This window comes from Sander vitreus, chromosome 17 (assembly GCF_031162955.1).
Source record: "Sander vitreus isolate 19-12246 chromosome 17, sanVit1, whole genome shotgun sequence".
NCBI lineage: Eukaryota > Metazoa > Chordata > Actinopteri > Perciformes > Percidae > Sander > Sander vitreus.
Genome location: NC_135871.1, coordinates 8,089,500 through 8,110,111, shown reverse-complemented (window position 1 = coordinate 8,110,111; position 20,612 = coordinate 8,089,500). Strand labels below are relative to the sequence as shown.

Sequence of the window (20,612 nt, the reverse complement as noted above, 5' to 3'; positions counted from 1 at the left end):
TATTGCTATAGCCTAGTCTTTAATTATCTCTTTTAACAAATTGTGTAACCCCATCTAGTGGGCACAGTTATGAAACAGGCAGTTACTACATCACATTTCAATAGCTTCTCAAGATTTTGACAGCTTTCTGTTTGCCACTTAAGACATTAAGACATACGCCTATTCCAAAAGCTGATCTTTCTGCACCTCACATACCAACCAAATATTAGTATAGACAGGAAGCATCAGTCTGCACATTTGACCATTTGTTCAGATTTTGTGGGGATGTGTAAACCTATATGCAATTTAGGGAACTAATCAGAAAACAGAATGTCATTTTCCATGTTGTCAATATGGCAGCCATTTGGGATTTATTTTTTAAATGGCAATATAATGATTTAGTTTCTAGATTGCCATGCATGTTGCCGGAGAATGAATCTTAAAACTTTGGTGATCCCCTGAACTTCCCTCTAGCGTAGCGCTGAGGTTTTAAGGAAAATGTCTCGACAACTACTGGATGGATTGCCATCATCAGGTCAACTTTCTAAGTATTATTCCCTATGACTAAATAGCCTACCTGCAAAACTATTGACATTACCAGCAGCCTCATGCTATATTTTGTGTTTAGTGCTAATTATCAAATGTTAGCATGTTAACATTCTAAATTAAAGGTGCAGTAGGTAAGCCTTATAAAACCAACTTTCTGTCATATTTGACCCTATGTTCCAATAGAAATACATGAAGCAGATAATAAAAAAAAAAAGAAGAAATCCCGCTCCTCTGGCTCCACCTACAGCCTGTAGTGGGATTTGCAAAAATCCACAGCTCCCTGTTCAGATGCACCACTCAGGGCCAGGGGGGGGTGTCTAACTGCGTGTCAATCACTGCTCATGCACACGCATTCATTCTCCCTTGTGGGGGGAGGGGCTTAGGAGACCGTTTTGGGCTTTAGCAGAAAGGGGGGAGGGACTGAGAAGTTGTCGATGTTCAAGTCCTGGATCTTCACAATCCTACCTAAGGCACCTTTAAGATGGTGGACATTTATGCCTGCTAAACAGCAGCAGGTTAGCATTGTCCTTGTGCAATTTGTCCTTTAGGTGTGCTGTTCCTCCTGGATGGTTTCTATTCTTTGAGTCTTTAACCTCTGTGTGCCTTTTATTATGTTGTTTTTATTATCATCATTACGTTTCCTTTTGCTTTTTATAGTGTTACCTTCCATTTTAACTGTGTGTTTTACTTAACGTTGCACTGTACAGCACCTTGTAACCCTGGTTTTGAAAGGTGCTTTATGAATAAATTTGACTTACTTACTTGTGAGCATGTTAGCAAAGAATAGACTCACAGAGCCACTAGTCTATATCCACGACGTTACACTTCCGGGATTGCTCCGCCGGATGTCACTCTTTGCGGCCAGATGTCCGGTACCTTCCGCTTTCTTTGTGTTGGAATTTTGAACTGTGGTCAATTTCTGAGGACTATGGGAGTAGTAGACTCTTAGTAGTCTAGTATTAGACTCTCCCAGTAGATAGTCTACTGGGAGAGTGTAATACACAACAGGGTTCATGGTCAGCACTGAACAATGCAGAATCAAAATGGGTTTGTACCAGCTATAGACTGATATGCACGATAACAACCCAGGCCATCACTAGTATGACGTAAATGTCAAGTGTCACAAGGGTACACAATTGTAAAGGCCCAAGTGAGCAGATACTTAAATCTTTACAACGGGCCATAAAACCAGTCTTTTCCCACCTGTGGATGGAGCTTATAAACCAGCTTTCTTGTCTTATCGCCGCAGTAGCTGCTGCCAAGGATTTATGACTCTGTTTGTCATATATTGTATACAATAAATGATATTATTGCTGAATGGCAGGTCCACAGTGTCACCGCCTGAAAAGATCTTATGAAATCTCAAATTAGATAGTAGAATCTGCCTGGGAATAACAGCAGAACTGGATCAAATGTTTAAGAAAAGACATTTTGGTTTTGTCTTATATTCACGCCATATGAATGGGATTTACCATACTGAACAATGCAGCTAATAAAGAATGTACTCGTCAATTCATTTCACATTCGTAGGATTGTCTGATGTAATGTAACTTTCTGATGATAATGATTATGTTTTACCAAATAGGTTACTCCATAAGGAAAGCTATGCAGCTTGTAACAGTTTGGTGGCTCACGCATGAAAAAAGTGGCATGACGTTTAAATGGTTTGATTAAACTCTCAAGTTACTATACTAATATACATATGATCCGCATGTTTTTAACACTCACCTTCTATACAAACTGATACCTCCAACAAATACAGAAAAAAATCTAACCGTAAAATATCACAAATCCCTAATCCCTGATGAACAGGTTACTGAAAGTCATTTTGGTGTCCTGTCTTCTTACAGAGAGGAGGACATAGGCCTCAGGGGACTGGTCCACTTATTGTGCGAGAGCTGACACACAAGCTGAGGAATATGGGTGTTCCCCTTCCCAGAGGTTTAAGATGTCAGGGCAGTGCATGGTATGGTGTGATGGGCCATTGTCGCGAGTCCCAGGGGTGGAGGAATCAAGAAAGGTGAAGTAAGCTGAAGTAGGCTGCTTATTCAGATATCCAGAGAAGGGGAGTTGGCACTTTTTTCCCCACAAAAGACTCAAAGACCACCAAGACACGGGGAAATATGCGGTGAGTGCAAATTCATGGTCAATTCTTTTTTAATTGATTAAAGCATAAAGTCTTCATTTGGATGCAAAGAAGGATGAAGGATGGTTCATTCATTGATATATGGATCACTTCACAGATACTTTTGTTAGTATAACCGTAAAACAGTATTAACGATGTTAAGTTGAATCTCAAACCTGTGTATTATTGTCTTACTGATATCATTTTGTTATTCAAAGTTTACCATGGTATAGTTATTATTTGAACCATTTGCTTTAAGTCACAAATAGGGTTTTAATAAATGTGAACAGCTGTTTAGTTACGTTCAAATTCCTTTTATTTGTTCTATATACTGATAGATTGAGTTGTTCTGTACAAAAGGACAAATAAGATAGATAAGAAACATAATACAATTAAATAAAACAATAAAACATATATAAATTAACAAATAGAATTTAATAAAGGCTGAGAATAGAGCCTAAAAGCTGGACAATAATCTTTTAAACTCTAATATGCACGGTATACTATTTGTGGTGCAAGTCAGTCATTTTATTTGCTAATAAGGAGCAAGATTGTTCTTGAATATTAAAAGAATAGTTTAACATTTTAGGAAATATAGGCTACTTATTCACTTTCTTGCAGAGTTTGATGAGAACACGACATTCATCTTCGTATGCTAAAGAAAAGCTTACAGCCGGGAGACGGTTAGCTTAGCTTAGCACAGCACAGACTGGAAACTATGGGAAACAGCAAGACTGGCTCCTTCCAAAGTAACAAATCCACCTAGCAGTATCTCTAAAGCTCCCCAATTAACACGTTATGAATCGCTTGTTTAATCTGTATATTATACCAAACTAAAAAATGAAATGGTTTTACGGAGGGTTATGTGCAGAACGATGTCTGAGTGTCTGAGTCTAGTGATTTCAACAAGGACTCCAGAAAGTCACTACACCAAGTGGAACCACAAATTGTCATTTGTAAAATGTTTTTTTTTTGGTACGTATTATTCTTGTAACCAAACAAGATGTAACATGCTAATTTGAAAGCTTGAGCGTTGCTGGTAGGCATTTTTTGGACAGTCTTTTGGACAGAGCTAGGCTCGCTGTTTCCCACTGCTTCCAGTCTTAAAGCTTAGCTAAGCTTACTGGCTGCTGCCTGTAGTTTGGTATTTAACAGACAGCGGTATCGATCTTCTCATTTAACTCTCAGCAAGAAATCAAATAAGCGAATATTCCCAAACTGCCAAACTACTTTGTCTAAATAGAATTAACTGTGTATATGTATGTATGTATGTATATAGTAGCCTATGTACTGTAGCACAGGAATTTCCCCAGTGTGGGACCTATCTTATATTTACACTCACAGGTAGGGAATCAATAATTTGTTGGTTCAGTTTAGTGAACAAAGCTGAGAGATGAATAGAAATGCCTTAAAGCATCAGTGCTTTCAAAAAAGATTGATCTTTTCTGGTGCATTATAACGTCACAAACAGTAACTCATTTCCTCATGTTTCAAATGTTTTTCAGAAGGTGTTAAGTGTTACAGATAGTGATAGACATTATGGCAGCTGTCCTAGTTGCAGTCCCTCAGGGAAGCCTGATGTGATTTACAGTAGACAGACAGTTCTGCATTTATGTAATGGGAGTCTGCCTCAGTACTGTCACTATCCATCCAGAGCTTTCACCTAAGACACAGACAATGGCCTACAAGGCCTGGAGGGAATATTGACATTTAGATGGTAACCTAATCAGAACAAACCAGGAAGTGTTGTCAATATTCTCATAATTTAGCTCAACTACTCCCTCGAGCCATTGCCTATACAACTTGGTGACTGATAGACAAAAAAAAACAACTAATTTTAAACCACATCATGCTGGTGTGTCTGGGTCTGACATCAGTTAACCCAAAACGCTTTGAATACAACCTCATTTCAGTCTTCTCAGAGGATACTGTAGTAGCAGGGAGTGTCTGGGACATTTTTAGACTTCTGAACAATGGGTGTCCCAATTTACCATTTACATTTTCCACTATGTTGGGGCGTTCAAACATGATGTACCCGTGTTTGCTGGAGTGATTGTTTTTGCTTATTGGACTTTTTTGGAGTTATTTTACGGCCTTTTTGGTAAAAGATTTGACTAATGGGAAATTCAGAAGATGATGACCTTTTTCAAAACTTTGGGATATATTAAATCTTTAAAAAACAAATAAAACCTTTTAGGAAATAACATTTTATTGACAGTTTTACAGACTGTGTTCATGGAGCCTCGATCATATTGGCAGTGAATGATATGGCTGATATATAATCAGTATTTCATGAATGATAAAATTGGAAAAACTTAAAAATACTTACAAATTAAATAAATATGGCATTAAATTGAGTATGAACTGGTATGAATAATTTGCGTGATTGGATATAAATTAACTCTTTGGGTGGTGAGTCAGGATTAGACGGTAGGTTTACATGTGTTACACAAACTGTAACAATAGTTACCCAACCATTGTTCAGTGGGAGGAAAGTAGGCTGTGGAAACAGAGAGGTAAGACATACTTTGCATTTAGGTCGAAATCAATAAGTTACTTCCTATTTCAAGAACAGAGTTGGATGACATTGAAGACTTCAGGTGATGCACGGAGACATAATCCCTAGAACTGAAGCCACTGCATGTTGTTTACAATGACATGCTATTACATGCGAAATAGAACCATCTCTCATTACCTTCGCAGGGATTAAATCTGTTTTCTCTCTTCTTCACCAATATCTCTCTTGTACTTAGTAAGATAAGATTCCAAGTAGACTGCCCACTATGTTTCTGAATAACAGACAACAGAACATTTCTTCTCTTTTCTTTGCCCACACAGGTTTCCACTCAGGTGGCTGATGAGTCTATTTGCAGGGCTGGAATACTGCTGTGCAGGTATCTTACCTTCAATTAAACTATGTTTGCTGTTTTTACCCAAACCCACAGACAGTAGACACAAAATGTGCTCCCTAAACATATTTCTAAAAATTTAGCTGACACATAATCAAATTTAGTATTTCTCAAGCTCCTCTCTTTTCCTCTTGTTCCTTTTAGTTGCCGGCCAGAGTGACTGCGAGGCGGCAGGCAGCAAGTGCCACCCTCAGGCTGAGTGTCTGAAAGTTAGGAACATCTTCACCTGTGTTTGCCGCATGGGCTACCAGGGCGATGGTCTGCTGTGCGACGACATCAATGAATGTCTCAGTGGCCTGCACAGCTGTCACTCACAGGCCCGCTGCAACAACACCCTGGGCAGCTACAGCTGTGTCTGCCTTACTGGATATTTTGGAGATGGCACCAACTGTCAGGATATCGACGAGTGCCAAAAAGACAACGGGGGTTGCCATGCCAATGCCCTGTGTACTAACATCGCGGGTGGGCGCCAGTGCCAGTGTAAAGTCGGCTTCACTGGCAACGGCTTCCAGTGTAATGACGTTAACGAATGCAGTACCCAAAGAATCTGCCATTGGAATGCAACCTGCATCAACAACCCTGGGTCCTATGTGTGTACCTGTAATGCTGGCTATAAGGGCAACGGAAACTACCTCTGTCTTGACATAGATGAATGTTCAGAGACTCCTCATGTCTGTTCTTCGTCATTTGGCTACAAAGGCTGTGTAAATCTGCCCGGCAACTACCGCTGCACGTGCAACAGTGGCTTCGAAAGTAACGGGAAGAGCTGTGTGGACATCAACGAATGTGCAAGCAACATCTGCAGCTCATATGCGGACTGCATTAACACCATGGGGTCATACCAGTGTACCTGCAAGAGTGGTTTCGACGGTAATGGACTGAAGTGTACAGACATAAATGAATGCAGTGAAAAAAATCAATGCGACCCCAGGGCTGCTTGTATCAACAGGCTGGGGAGTTACGAGTGCACCTGTTTGGGAGGTTTTATAGGAGATGGTCGACTGTGTGAAGACATTGACGAGTGCGCAACACCCAACATCTGCCCTTCTACCAGTACCTGCGTCAACAATGGTGGGTCATATTACTGCGACTGTGGCAGAGGCTTCATCTTGAATAACTCCAAGTGCCATGACCAGGATGAGTGTGTGGAAGGCCGCTGCAGCCCGAACGCAACCTGCACAAATTCACCTGGCTCCTTCTCTTGTCAGTGTATAGCAGGGTACAGGGGAGATGGCTTCACTTGTGTGGATGTGGACGAGTGCTCGCTGGCTAAGCAGTGCCACTCTATTGGCCTCTGTGTTAACCTCCCTGGCTCCTACAAATGCACCTGTCAGGTGGGTTATTCTGGAGACGGGGTGATCCAATGCAGTGATGTGAACGAGTGTCTGGTGGATAATGGAGGGTGCAGAAACAAAGCTACATGTGTCAACAACCAGGGTTCCTTCTCTTGCCTTTGCCAGCCAGGCTTCATCTTGGTAAATCGGACTTTTTGTCAGGACATAAATGAGTGTAAGGAATTGAACAATCCATGTCGAGTGAATGAAGAGTGCATAAACATTGACGGGTCATACCAGTGCCCCTGCCAGGGCGGTTACTACCGCCCTGCCAGCAACATGGTCTGCGTTGATATAGACGAGTGTAAAGACAACCCGTGCCATGTCAATGCCACATGCCTCAACACCATCGGGTCCCACACGTGCACCTGTAAGCGAGGTTTTTCAGCAAATGGTGCCCAGTGTAAAGATATAGACGAGTGTTCTGTGAAGGATACATGCCACCCACGGGCACTATGCACCAACGTCATGGGGGACTTCTTTTGCTCATGTCAGCAGGGTTTCAAAGGGGATGGCTTCTCCTGTCAGGATATTGACGAGTGCATCCTCTCTGATACCGTTTGCCCAGCCTTCTCAAAGTGTATCAACTCCCCTGGTGCTCATGTCTGTTCATGTTTGAATGGCACAGTGGCCGTTAATGGTACCTGTGTGCAACCCAGTCCATTGTGTGACCCTGTCTGCCACTTCCATGGTCTGTGCCACCAATCGCCTGCTGGATACCAGTGTGTGTGTGACCTGGGTTACGTGGGTGACGGGCTGGCTTGCTCGGATATAGATGAGTGCCAGAGGGAAAACATTTGTCCTCAAAATGAAACGGAGTGTATGAATATCCCAGGATCGTTTTCCTGCGTCTGCAAAAAGGGCTACACGCTCAATGGAACACAGTGTGTTGGTAAGACAGTTCTTTTAATTGTTATTTTCAAATAAATCTATAAAGCGTGATTAACTTTGCCTGGTTCCAGACATCTGAATCGCTCTCTCTCACGTCTCTGAAATGTCATTAATTCATATGAATCAATCATGAACATGATACCAGGCTGAATGAAGTAAAACAAAAATGACAATTGAGTCTGATTCTTATACTATGATAAACTGGACCTATTAAAAGAGCAGTTCATAAACTGCACTGAATGTAAAAAATATGACTGATCTTTTCTCTAGAAGCCATTATCCTTTATTGTTTAATCTTTTCCAATACATATCAATCAAAAAACAGATGATAAAGACAAACATTTTGAAGGAATTTGTGAGGCAAATAAGAAAAGTGCATCTTCCTGTCATATCAGGAAGTTCAACCTAATCCTAGTAACATTTAGTGTAAATCCCCATTTTAGTTTTGAACAAAAAGTAAGTTTAGGGCTAGCAAATAAACTAATTAAAACTATTGCATTAAAAGTTACAGAATTCATAATGCAAGGAATGATTCTCAGTCAAATCACATTTAAATGAGATCTAATTTTGTAAAAGCACATTTTTATATTTAAAAAAAGAAAGAATTTAAAACACAATACTCTTCAAACAACAACTGGACTAAAACTGCAAATCTTGTTTGCATCTGGAAAAAAATCCTATATTGTTTCATTTTGATGCAACTTACCGTACAAAAAACTGCATTCACATCACGTAACCGCTAGATTAAAAATTGAAAATATATCCGTTTTAAACAAATAATAAGTACAATGCAAAGAGAAAGTAGAAGAGACATACTGTAAGTAATTGCTAGCTAGAGTTGTAAAGATGTAGTCTGAAAAGGTGAGTTTTTAGCCTGTGGCAGAAGATGGGCAGAGACTGCTGTCCTGACTTTTTAAACAATGCTATACATAAGTTTGGAAGGAAAGAGATAATATTCATTCCAGGATAGGGAGTGACATCCCACCCACTCCTCCTGCATTTAAGTCAGATGAGTTTCCACACATTTTGATTTGACGTGACAGTACCAGAATAATAAGTCTACCTCTTTTTCTAAAATTCTGATATATTATTTTCTTTTTAGCCACTTAACTCAGCCATTTGTTTTACCTCACTTCTAATTAAAGTTAATCTGTAAAACTTGGCTTTTACAACACCCAAAAAGCATACACTGATACTGAATTGTCCTCTGAAGGGATGCTGTTAAGCTAAATTATCTCCCTCTCTTTATCCCCTACCTCCCTCCTCATTTGTCCATCCCCTTTCTAGATGTGAACGAGTGTAAGATGGGGCAGCATGACTGCAGTGAGTTTGCCCAGTGTGTCAACACAATGGGCAACTATTCCTGCTTCTGTCTCAGCGGCTTCGCTGGCGACGGGAAGAACTGCTCTGGTAAGTAATCAATTCCTCATTATAAAACATCCATTACACTAGTTGGCTCTTTTGCCCCCATAAGTGGACTCACCTTCAACACAATTTGGGACTGTTTCCCTGACACTGTCCCATTTTGGATAAATTATAGACTTTGATGAGTGCCAAGTCCAAAATGGAGGCTGCCATCCAGTTGCCAGCTGCACTAACACGCCTGGATCTTTCTACTGTGCCTGCCCACCTGGCATGGAGGGAAATGGCTTTGCCTGCCAGGATGTGAATGAATGTGAGCAGAACTCCATCCTGCTACACAACTGCAGCGCCCAGGCTTTGTGCCGCAACACAAACGGGTCCTACATCTGCCAGTGCCAGAATGGATACCGGGGTGACGGCTTTGTTTGTGAGGATGTGGATGAATGCCAGCTGGCCACAACCTGTAGCAGGAACATGACGTGCAGCAACACCCCTGGTTCTTACACATGTTCGTGTATCTTGGGCCTGGCATACGACGGGGGCACATGTGTGAGTGAAGACACATGCCTGAATGCTAGTGGCATCTGCCACCCATTCGCAAAGTGCCACCCATACCAGGGTTCCTTCTACTGCCGGTGCAAAGATGGTTATAAAGGAAGTGGCACCGAATGCTTGGATGTGGATGAATGCGACGAATCACAAGATCAAGTCTGCCCGGCCTTCTCCTACTGCTTCAACACGAATGGCTCCTACATCTGTGACTGCTGGGAAGGGTTTCAGGACAATGGGACACATTGTCAGGACATGGACGAATGTGTGACGGGGAACTTCACCTGCCCTGACAACAGTACCTGTACTAACACAGAGGGGAGCTACGAATGTGCCTGTGACCCAGGCTTCTCAAGCAACGGCTCCCGGTGTTTGGATGTAGATGAGTGCTCCTTTGGTTTCAGCCAGTGCCCTAAATTCTCCAACTGTCTAAACACAGTTGGATCTTTTGTCTGTAAGTGCTGGGAAGGTTACCAAGGCAACAACACTGACTGTGAGGATATCGATGAGTGCCTAGACAACTCTACCTGCCCTGAGCATAACACATGCATCAACTCCAACGGCAGCCACCTCTGTATTTGTGACGCCGGATTTTCCAGCGTGGAGGACTTGTGCGTGGACATCGATGAATGCAGTGACATGGAGCTGGGGGAGCTTTGCACCAATGGCAAATGTATGAATGCTATTGGCTCATATTACTGTGAATGCATGGAAGGATTCTGGAGTAATGGGACAAAGTGCATGGATGTTGATGAATGCTCAGATTCCCTCAACTCTTCAGTGTGTCAGCATCATTCAACATGCGTCAACCTCGTTGGGTCTTACCGTTGCCCCTGTAATGAGGGGTTTATTCTGAGTGGGACAGAGTGTCAGGATGTGGATGAGTGTACCGACCCTGGTGGCACCCCTTGCCCAGAACACTCATTATGTAACAACAGAGCAGGGTCTTTCTTCTGCCTGTGTTCTCCTGGCTACAAACCCACTAGCGTTGGCTGTGAGGATATCGACGAATGCAAGGACAACACCACCTGCCGCTTTGACCAGGTGTGCACCAACCTGCCTGGAGCGTACAACTGCTCTTGCCCATTGGGGTATCACGAGGAGAAACAAGCATGCGTCGACACCAATGAATGTGAGAATTCACCGTGCCAACCCTCGGCTCGGTGCTGGAACACCCCTGGCTCCTTTTCATGCCACTGCCCTCTAGGCTTCGCTGGAAATGGCTCCTGGTGCAAAGACGTGGATGAGTGCGTCGTCCTGACCAAACCGTGCCACCCTCTAGCTCACTGCTACAACACCCCAGGGTCATTTGTATGCGTGTGTATGGCTGGCTATCTGAGTATCGGTTCACTGTGTGTAGACTTTGATGAGTGCCAACAGACTAATAGGCAGTGTCACTCTGCTGCCACCTGCTCCAACCATGCAGGAGGCTTCACATGCTCTTGTAGTCAGGGCTGGATTACTTCCAAAGACAATGGTCGTGGAAAAGGAGGATGTGTAGACTTGGATGAGTGTGTGTCACCCATGGCATGTGCTGGGCAAACATCCTGCACCAACCTGCCAGGGTCTTACAACTGTTCCTGTCCCCAAAACAGCACAGTGTGCAGAATGATGACTCAGAAGGGTTGGTTTTGCCTTTGTTAATCATGTGTTGTTATTTTTTATTTTTATTTTTGGTCATTATTACTTTTTTTTATATATATATATATATGCTAACTTGCAGGCATTATTGAAATGTCACATCATTGTTGTCCGGTGAAAGCTTTCAGTCTCAAAAATGTCAGTATGTAATGACTTCAAAAATAGCGTTGGTTTTAAGTAGAAAACTGCATTTTTGGGTTTATCCATTTGTAGATAACGTAAAAATGGTAAAGTTCATCAAAACAAAGACTGGTTTTAAAAGTTTTCAAGCAGAACAAATTAGAGTAAAACATTTAATTAGGTTAAATTAAATTAAAGGCAACCAACGTAACCTAATCAAACTACATTTTAGAATTGATGTTCCATCTATTTCAGTTCCTTCGCTGCCTCACTGAGTGACAAGCTAACGTTGCTGTAAGAAAGTTGCATTTTACAAAGTCAGCAAAGCTAACAACCTTACCTCTATCCACAGTTTTTCCATTCATGATGTCAAAACCATCACTGTAATACATTAGCTGAATACTTTGGTTGATGACAACATTAACTGTTTTTGTGCTCCCCCAATAGAGAGCAGCCTGTACCCCTTTGGAGCAGAGGTTGGTGATAATGGAGTAAAGATGGACACAGAAGATGGGAATTCCCCATACATCACGCCACCGATGGGTTTCCTTTTTATGGGGAAATTGTACGACAGGGTTTATGTAAGTTCCTAAGTGCATTTATCTACAACCAGTGGCGGTTCTAGACCATTTTAAATAGGAGGGGCAGGCTGTGGCCACATGCGATTTAAGGTACCAAATGTATTAAGCACAACTGTTACATACCACCACCCCCATAGGTTTGGGACTCCAAAAGACTAACTATACACACACGACAATACACTCATTCATTGTTAATGTACATTTTATTTATCACTGACCATACATAAATAATGTGGGGTGAAAAATCTACAAAAGTATTCGCCACAGTTTAGGCATAATAGTATGTGTCAGGATCCTGCTGTGACTGACTGCCTTTGATTGCCTTTGGCCATTTTGTATATTGTGTTGCGTTTTGAGCTTGTTGCCGTTTCCCAGGTGTTCTGTGGTTACCTGTCTGTCATGTGTCTTTGTCTCTTCCCATCCCCTTATATGGTCTGCACTTCCCAATTATTGTCTTGTTAGTTTCCCTCTGTTTCTGCTCTCACCTGTTCCCAATGATGGTCTTGTCCAGTCCCCTGTCTTCCTGTTAATTGGTCTGTGCATTTCTACGCCTGGTGTTCCTCTGTCCTTTGTCGGTTCGTCTCTCTGTTTGTCCTGTGAGAGTCCTGTTCGTAGGTTTGTAGGTTTGTAGCATGTTTTAGCTGAACTTCTGTCTGGAAGAGTCTTGCATTTGGGTCCTCCTGCTGAATCGTGACAGTATGTGGGCAATGCCCTCAGTGCTCAGTGGAATATAACAGAATGCTGCATAACCTACATGACAATCTATAATGTGTAGATGGCAGCATAACATTGCCAATACAATATGTGATCCCTATGGGGCTTACATGGATTGCTAAAGGGTTTACAGCAGTTAAATAGAGTAGCAGAAATTCCCACATATCTTCTGATGAAATCAGGATAACAAAAATGACACAATGAAATAAAAAAAATAGATAAAAGAGACATGTTGCTATAATAACTTTAATTTTAGCCATAAAGTTCGGATTTCATAACAGAAGATGACAGTCAACATTTTGATATCTGTCTGATATCATGTCTGTATCTCCCTTTCCTTTCTCAGTTTTCAGACAATGGCCTTGTCCACTTTCAGTCTGTTGTTGAGAACGAGCAGTACCTGCTCCCTGCTCCTTCAGCCAGTGGTTTCCCCGACAACATAAATGTGACCCTGTTAGCTGCGTTTTGGGATGATGCTGACCTCACCCAGGGGGACGGACGGCTGCTCTATCAGGTTAGAAGTCATCGGGGGGTCATGACCTGGAGGGAGTTAACATTAAGACATACTTTATTGACCCTGCAACGGTTAATTACATTTTTCACTCTGTTGTTAGTTATCACACACAGGTTTGAAATACATACACATGCCCAGGACCTATACATGCACTAATGGAGGGATGTCAGAGTGAGGGTAAATTAGGTAAAATGAGACTGGTGTTTGTTTTCTGATCATTTAAAATAATGAATTAAAAAAAGACAGCTTTGTTGGGTTTTTTTTTGATAGAGATGCAATTTTACAAATCAAGTTGCTGTGTAATATCTCATGATTTTGCAACTTTTGCTTTACATTACTCCTCCTTTTCTTTCTCTAATCTTTCAGGAATACCACAAGCTTGATATGTCAGATGTCTACTCCCAGGTAGTGTTTAACCGTACGGCAGACGATGTGACAAAGTTTGAGGAGCAGAGAGGCAAGCCTGCCTTCACCCCTGCCTGGATCCTCAAGGTCACCTGGGACCATGTGATGCCCGTCTCCTACCAGAAGATCAACTTCTCAGAGGTACAGAGATTCAAATCCAATTAGTTCTTTCTTTCTTTCTTTCTTTTCTTACCAAAAATGATGATGATCAATAACAGTTTCATATTGAAAGAAATGCCTAACGGGCATACGTTTTGCACAGGCTTAGATGTTCTAAAATTACAGTACAGTTACAGTTGTAGGTTTCTCTCTAATTTATTTATTTGTTATTATTTTCTCTGTAACTAATGTATTTATTTGTTATTATTTTCTCTCTAACTCATTTATTTGTACAATCTTGTTACATAGTGTTAAGCTTTGAATTGGAAGGAACAAAGTAGCTAAATATGCATGTCCTCCATGGCATAATTCACATTCCCAGTCTTTATACTGTAGGATAAAACACACCATTAGAATATAAAAAAGAGAATTGTATTAAGAACATCCATAATAGCTCAATCAATGCAAGACATAATTTGATACAATTCAAGGTAGTACATAGACTACACTATTCTCCCTCCAGATTGCAGAAAATATTTCCGGAGGTGTCATTCCAATGTATTGGAACACTATCCCACTTATTCTTGTCATGTCATAAGCTACAATCATTCTGGAGCTCCTTGTTTGAGTTTTTCACGAAGGCCTTTAATCATCCATGTAACCCAGACCCATTCACCGTATTGTTCGGAGTGGCCAATCCAGATAGTGTGAAGAGTAGTTGTGAAGGCAAGGCTATTTCCCTTTCAACATTGTTAGCCAGAAAGCTGATTTTACAATCTTGGAAATCTGAAAGGTCTCCTACATTTGAAATGTGGTTGAGAGAGCTGGGAAATGTATTACACTTGGAGAAAATCAGGTACATTATGTTTGCTAAAGAGGATTTATTTATTTATTTTTTTAAATCTGGCAACCTTTTCTCGATTTAATGTCTAAAAACTGAACTTGTGCTACCCAGTCGCTGTGCCATTACCTTTGTCCTATGTCCTGTTTGTCGCATGTCAAAAACCCCTGTCAAGTAACCTGTACTGTTTTGTGTAGCACCACCAACTATTGTTAATATGTTTCTACTTCTTTGTTACGGAAACAATAAAAATAAATACACAAAGAATATAAAAAAGATCACTATTATCATCATTATGTGAAACTCTTTCTGACTAAAGCTCTACCTATCCCTTAAATCTATGTATATGTATATAATCTATGTAGCAGAGTCAAAGGTGTGATGGAGCAGGGGGTGTTACTGTTTGCTTGCATGCGTGTCCTACTTTATGTGCTATTGTTATGTGCAATGTGAACTGTCAGCTCAAAGAAAGCAGAAATTCATAATTCCTGAAACACTTGTGCTATTTAGTTTAACTTTGGTGCCACCTTGGGGCTGTATACCTACAGGGCTTGAATGCAAAGTATAGGGATATCTGCTGCCACCTGTCTATTGTTTGTCTTCTTGCAAATACTGCACATTTTTCATCGTTTGTGAAGTCATGTTGATCTTGAATGATGTGAATTGTTTTACAATGTACTGTTAGTCAGTGATACAATGATTGATTAAAATCAGGATAAATTATACCAAAATGTGACACTTAATAGGCCCATAATTCATGAAGATACGTGTCTGGCAAAAAAATAAATAATTTCAATTTCAATTCAATTTTATTTATAGTATCAAATCATAACAGGAATTATCTCAGGACACTTTACATATAGTGTCGGTCTAGACCACACTCTATAATTTACAAGGACCCAACAATTCCAGTGATTCCCCCAAGAGCATGCATGAATGCGTAAGTGCGACAGTGGCAAGGAAAAACTCCCTTTTAGGAAGAAACCTCGGACAGACCCAGGCTCTTGGTAGGCGGTGTCTGACGGTGCCGGTTGGAGTTATGATGAACAATGGCAATAATAGTCACAATAAAGATATTGTAATAGTTATAATAGTTCATGGTGTAGAGCACAGCAGGGCGTAACAGGGCGTGGCAGGGCGTTGGCCGGACAGAGCAAGTTGAAGCCGGGCATTGCAGTGCATAGCAGGGTGTAATAGGGCACAGCAGGGCATAGGGCATGACTACGGCGACAGCTGCCACCATGATGTAGGTGCCATCATGATCCAAGATGATGATGCTGGGCGGAAAAAGAACATAAGGATTCCGGGGAATAAGCTCCCCGGAGCTATGTTAGTAACAAGCATTTCTGTGACACGAATACACACAGATGGAAAGAGAGAGGAGAGAGAAGCTCAGTGTGTCCAATGAGGTACCCCGGTAGTCTAGAACTATAACTGCATAACTAAGAGCTGCAGAGAAGGGGAGATCGGGAGGCTGTGTTCCGTGATTGTGGCTACACACCTTCCCCAGCCGGTCTAGGCTAACGCTGCGACTCATTACTCCCTAAGTATATGTACGCTTTCTATGGGGAGAAGCAGAGATAGGGTGGGGGTGCACCATGACTGTGGCTACACACCTTCCCTCGCCGGTCTAGGCGGACGCTGCAACTCCTCATACCCTAAATATAGTAAGCTTTCTATGAAGAGAAGCCGAGATAGGGAGGCGGTGCGTCATGACTGTGGCTACACACCTTCCCTCGCCGGTCTAGGCGAACGCTGCAACGCCTCACTCCCTAACTATAAGCTTTATCGAAGAGGAGAGTTTTAAGTTTACTCTTAAAGGTGGTGACGGTGTCTGCCTCCCGAACCCAGACTGGGAGCTGATTCCACAGGAGAGGAGCCTGATAGCTAAATGATCTGGCTCCCATTCTACTTTTAGAGACTCTAGGAACCACAAGTAACTCTGCATTCTGGGAGCGCAGTGCTCTAGTGGGACAATAAGGTACTATGAGCTCTTCAAGATATGATGGTGCTTGACCATTTAGAGCTTTGTAGATCAGGAGAAGGATTTTAAATTCAATCCTGGATTTTACAGGAAGCCAATGCAGAGAAATAAACCTGGTTTATGGGGGCTTTCACTGTACTTGATACCTAAACAGTTCTGATTTGTCATTTTCAGACTAACACTTTCCAGTGTATCCTGACCACCGATGGAGCGCGGTCCTTTGCCCTCCTGCGATACGGGGAGATGCGTTGGGGTCCTGGCCAGAGAAAATACCACGACGCTCTCATCGGCTACACAAATGGAAAATCCTCCCACAAGGAGCCCACTGTACCCCTGGAAAACCTTTTCGGGCTTGGGGGCAGATACAGACCCCAGCAGGTGAAAGGGGTCATGGGAAAGTTGGGTCAGCTGGTGTATGATTTGACAGCATCAGCAGGGTCGGACGTGGATTTCCGTATGAAGTGCCAGGCGTGGGCGATGAAGGAGCCTGACCCTGCTGCATGGACAAAGGAGCTGTCTTCATGTCCCTGCACCCGCACCCAGGCTCTGGAGGACCTGTCCTTCTTACAGGATACTACTGATGCAGGAACGAGGGTGAAGACGCTGAGGGGTCAGCGGTGGGGGGGCGCAGGGGGGCATGTCTTCCAGTCCATCCTGTCTAGCAGACAAGGTTCAGGGAAGAGATGTGTGTATGACCCAGATGGTCCGCTGCTGGCTGGGTACAACGAGCGCTACTTCTCTGGAAACAGCATACAAAAACATATTGGTAATATGATTTTTTAGTTTTTGGTCAAATCCAACATTAAAGTAGGAGTTATGGTACAATGTTTTTATCCAGGGTTGTTTTCAAGACAGCATTAGTTGAGTCAAAGTCCAGAATGGCTCCAGACAGTGTAAATAAAGTTGTATTTAAGACCAGGACCAAAATATGCATTTGTTTCTCAATTAAAGGTCCTAAGACATGCTGCTATTTGGATGCTTTTATGTAGACCTTAGTGGTCCCCTAATACTGTATCTGAAGTCTCTTTTATATAGGCCTTAGTGGTCCCCTAATACTGTATCTGAAGTCTCTTTTATATAGGCCTTAGTGGTCCCCTAATACTGTATCTGAAATCTCTTTTATATAGGCCTTAGTGGTCCCCTAATACTGTATCTGAAGTCTCTTTTATCTAGGCCTTAGTGGTCCCCTAATACTGTATCTGAAGTCTCTTTTATATAGGCCTTAGTGGTCCCCTAATACTGTATCTGAAATCTCTTTTATATAGGCCTTAGTGGTCCCCTAATACTGTATCTGAAGTCTCTTTTATCTAGGCCTTAGTGGTCCCCTAATACTGTATCTGAAGTCTCTTTTATATAGGCCTTAGTGGTCCCCTAATACTGTATCTGAAGTCTCTTTTATATAGGTCTCAGTGGTCCCCTAATACTGTATCTGAAGTCTCTTTTATATAGGCCTTATTGGTCCCCTAATACTGTATCTGAAGTCTCTTTTATATAGGCCTCAGTGGTCCCCTAATACTGAGCTTTCATTTTCTCAAAGGCAGAGCAGGATACCCAGGGCTCGGTTTACATCTGTCGCCATTTCTAGCCACTAGGGGACCATAGGCAGGCTGGGGGAACTCATATTAATGTTAAAAAACCTCATAAAGTGAAATTCTCATGCCATGGGACCTTTAGAAATTTTGTATAATGACTTTTTAAAGTATAAACAGAAATGTATACGGTATTTAAAGGAGCTTTGTACTGTATACATCAACATTTTAGTGATTAATGAGTAGGACTTCAGTCATTCCTACACATACAGTTCCTATCAATGACTTAGTTTGATATATTTTCACATACCAACAGACAGAAAATGTTTTGCTTTTAGTTGATAGGATTATTACGAGCTACTGTTACTATTACTGTGAGTCAGTAAGATGTTGTAAGGCACATGTGCGTTGCTGGGATCAAACCTGCAACCTTCTGCCTGGGCATACCTGTTCTTGATATTTAGTGCCCCTCACAGTTCACTTGATTGCTTGGTTTTATCCCACCAACTGTCTGCACTGTCTGTTTTATTTTTGCAGGATTGTGTTGGTTTTGTGGTGTCTCACTTTGTTGTAAAGCACGTTGAGCTACACTCTCTGTATGAAAGGTGTTATATAAGTAAAGCTTATTATTCGACTTACAGGACAGTATGTCTGACTACTAATCGATGCTGCCACAGTCACTTGCCTACATATTTTAATCAAACTTCTCTCTCCAGATGAAGATCTCATGCCATTCCAGTGGTGTTGTATTGAGTCTCCTCTATGCAACCATTACCTCAACAAGAGACCACTGGACCGTTGCCAAGGTTGCAGCTGGGCCGGCCCTGACGGCTGCACTCTATCCAAGCAGGCGATGCGGGGTGTAGGTGAGGGATTCTTCCTAGTAAACACAGAGCAAGTTAAAACCAGCAGAAGATCCCATGATGTGCAGTAATCAGTGGAAATGTCCATTGTGTTTAAGTTATACTGGTGTATACATCTAGTTGTGATAGTCAGCAGTCTGTCTATTCCCAGAGAACTTGTTGTACCTCAAAGGAGACCACAGTATGATGCATTTAAATAATTTACCAGAAAACCTCTCTTGACTCCATGTTTCCCTTGCAGGGATGGTGTACGGAAGCCTCCATTTCATCACCTTCGATGGGACAGAGTACTCCTTCAAGGCCCTTGGCGAGTTTGTGATATTGCGTCTCTCCTCCACCACTGGCTTTAATATCTTCACCCTGCAAGGACAGACTGACAAGCTACACACAGACACAAAGGGGATCATTGAGGTCCCAGTGGTGGTGCGCATGGCTGCCTTCCACCAAGGAATTGGCAAGGTCAGGATATTTGTGTGTGTAGAGGCAAGACAATGTAACTGTGTGTGTGTGTGTGTGTGTGTGTGTGTTTTACAGAGAGTTTGTGTGTCTGCAAGGAATTGTTACATTTTGGAAAATAAGCCTATTCACTTTCTTTGTGTGAGGTTGATGAGGAGATTGATGGCACTCTCATGTTGTGTTTAAGGTTCATTATGCTCATTTTCAGGTTCATATTTGTATTTTGGGTTTCTACTAGTACATGTTTATGTGCTTTAATGTTCAAAAAACACATTATTTTCTCATACTGTCTGTCTGGATATACCTGTATTCACCCTCTGTCTGAAACGCTCCATTTTCTTTAAGCCCCCCTCCTGAAAAAGCTCAGTCTGTCAGTGCTTCTACTGTCATTGCAGCCGGGGAATGACTGTATCAGCACTGTAGCAGCACTTTCTACCTAGATATAGTATAGTTGTGACATCACAACCGTACGTAAGTCCTCTCAGTTTCTAAATACAGGCTTTGTGCATTTCTTTGTGGATTGAGCGTGTGGATACTTTCACAGCATTCATATAGCACCTAGAACTGCTTTAAGGCCCCGACACACCAACCCGATAATCGGCCATCGGACAGTCTGGCGAGGTCGGTGACTCGAGTCTGTTTGGTGTGTTCCGTGCCGTCGGAGGGGCCGTCGGCCTTCATTTTGGCCGTCCTGACTTGCTGGGTTGGAGGGCGGGCAGTCGGACTCAATGACCAGTCTGATTGGTGGAGTGCTAACCTGGAAATGGCAAGCGGGCTGAGTGACGAATTCCTCTCAAAATCTGACGAAAATCTTTGATGACCTTTGTCGATCTGAAATTAAGAGAGATTCAGCAACTGCATGGCCTATTTCTCGCTTAAAATGTTTTCAGAAACACGTTTCAGTGAACTATTTTCGTAAAATACGAGATCGTATTTCGAACAAGCCGCTATTATCGGTCAGCTGGAGAAGCCAGACCCATTTGACGCTTTCGTCATTTCCGGTTTTCATTTTTTATATTACGTCTTGCGCACGCACAGAACGTACGCTCAAGTCCGCGTCACTTTGGTGTGTTCCAAGGCACTTTTTGGACCTCGGGGAGCCGACTGATCAGTCCAACTGCCTTTTCTGCCGATGGTCAGCCATTGGGTTGGTGTGTCAGGGCCTTT

At 42.2% G+C, this 20,612-nt stretch overlaps 1 protein-coding gene across 1 annotated transcript in view; it reads left to right on the top strand.

Annotated features, from left to right (window-relative positions):
- Window positions 1-3,371: 3,371 nt before the first annotated feature.
- The window catches only part of LOC144532787 (uncharacterized), a 30,957-nt gene continuing 13,716 nt past the window's right edge, over window positions 3,372-20,612 (top strand). Inside the window, exons 1-10 of the mRNA XM_078273724.1 lie at window positions 3,372-3,402; window positions 5,707-7,788; window positions 9,075-9,197; window positions 9,328-11,322; window positions 11,907-12,040; window positions 13,101-13,268; window positions 13,635-13,814; window positions 16,772-17,363; window positions 18,843-18,992; window positions 19,231-19,448. Of these exons, the coding sequence (XP_078129850.1) occupies window positions 3,372-3,402; window positions 5,707-7,788; window positions 9,075-9,197; window positions 9,328-11,322; window positions 11,907-12,040; window positions 13,101-13,268; window positions 13,635-13,814; window positions 16,772-17,363; window positions 18,843-18,992; window positions 19,231-19,448 (5,673 nt within the window). The remainder of the gene's footprint in view (window positions 3,403-5,706; window positions 7,789-9,074; window positions 9,198-9,327; window positions 11,323-11,906; window positions 12,041-13,100; window positions 13,269-13,634; window positions 13,815-16,771; window positions 17,364-18,842; window positions 18,993-19,230; window positions 19,449-20,612) is intronic.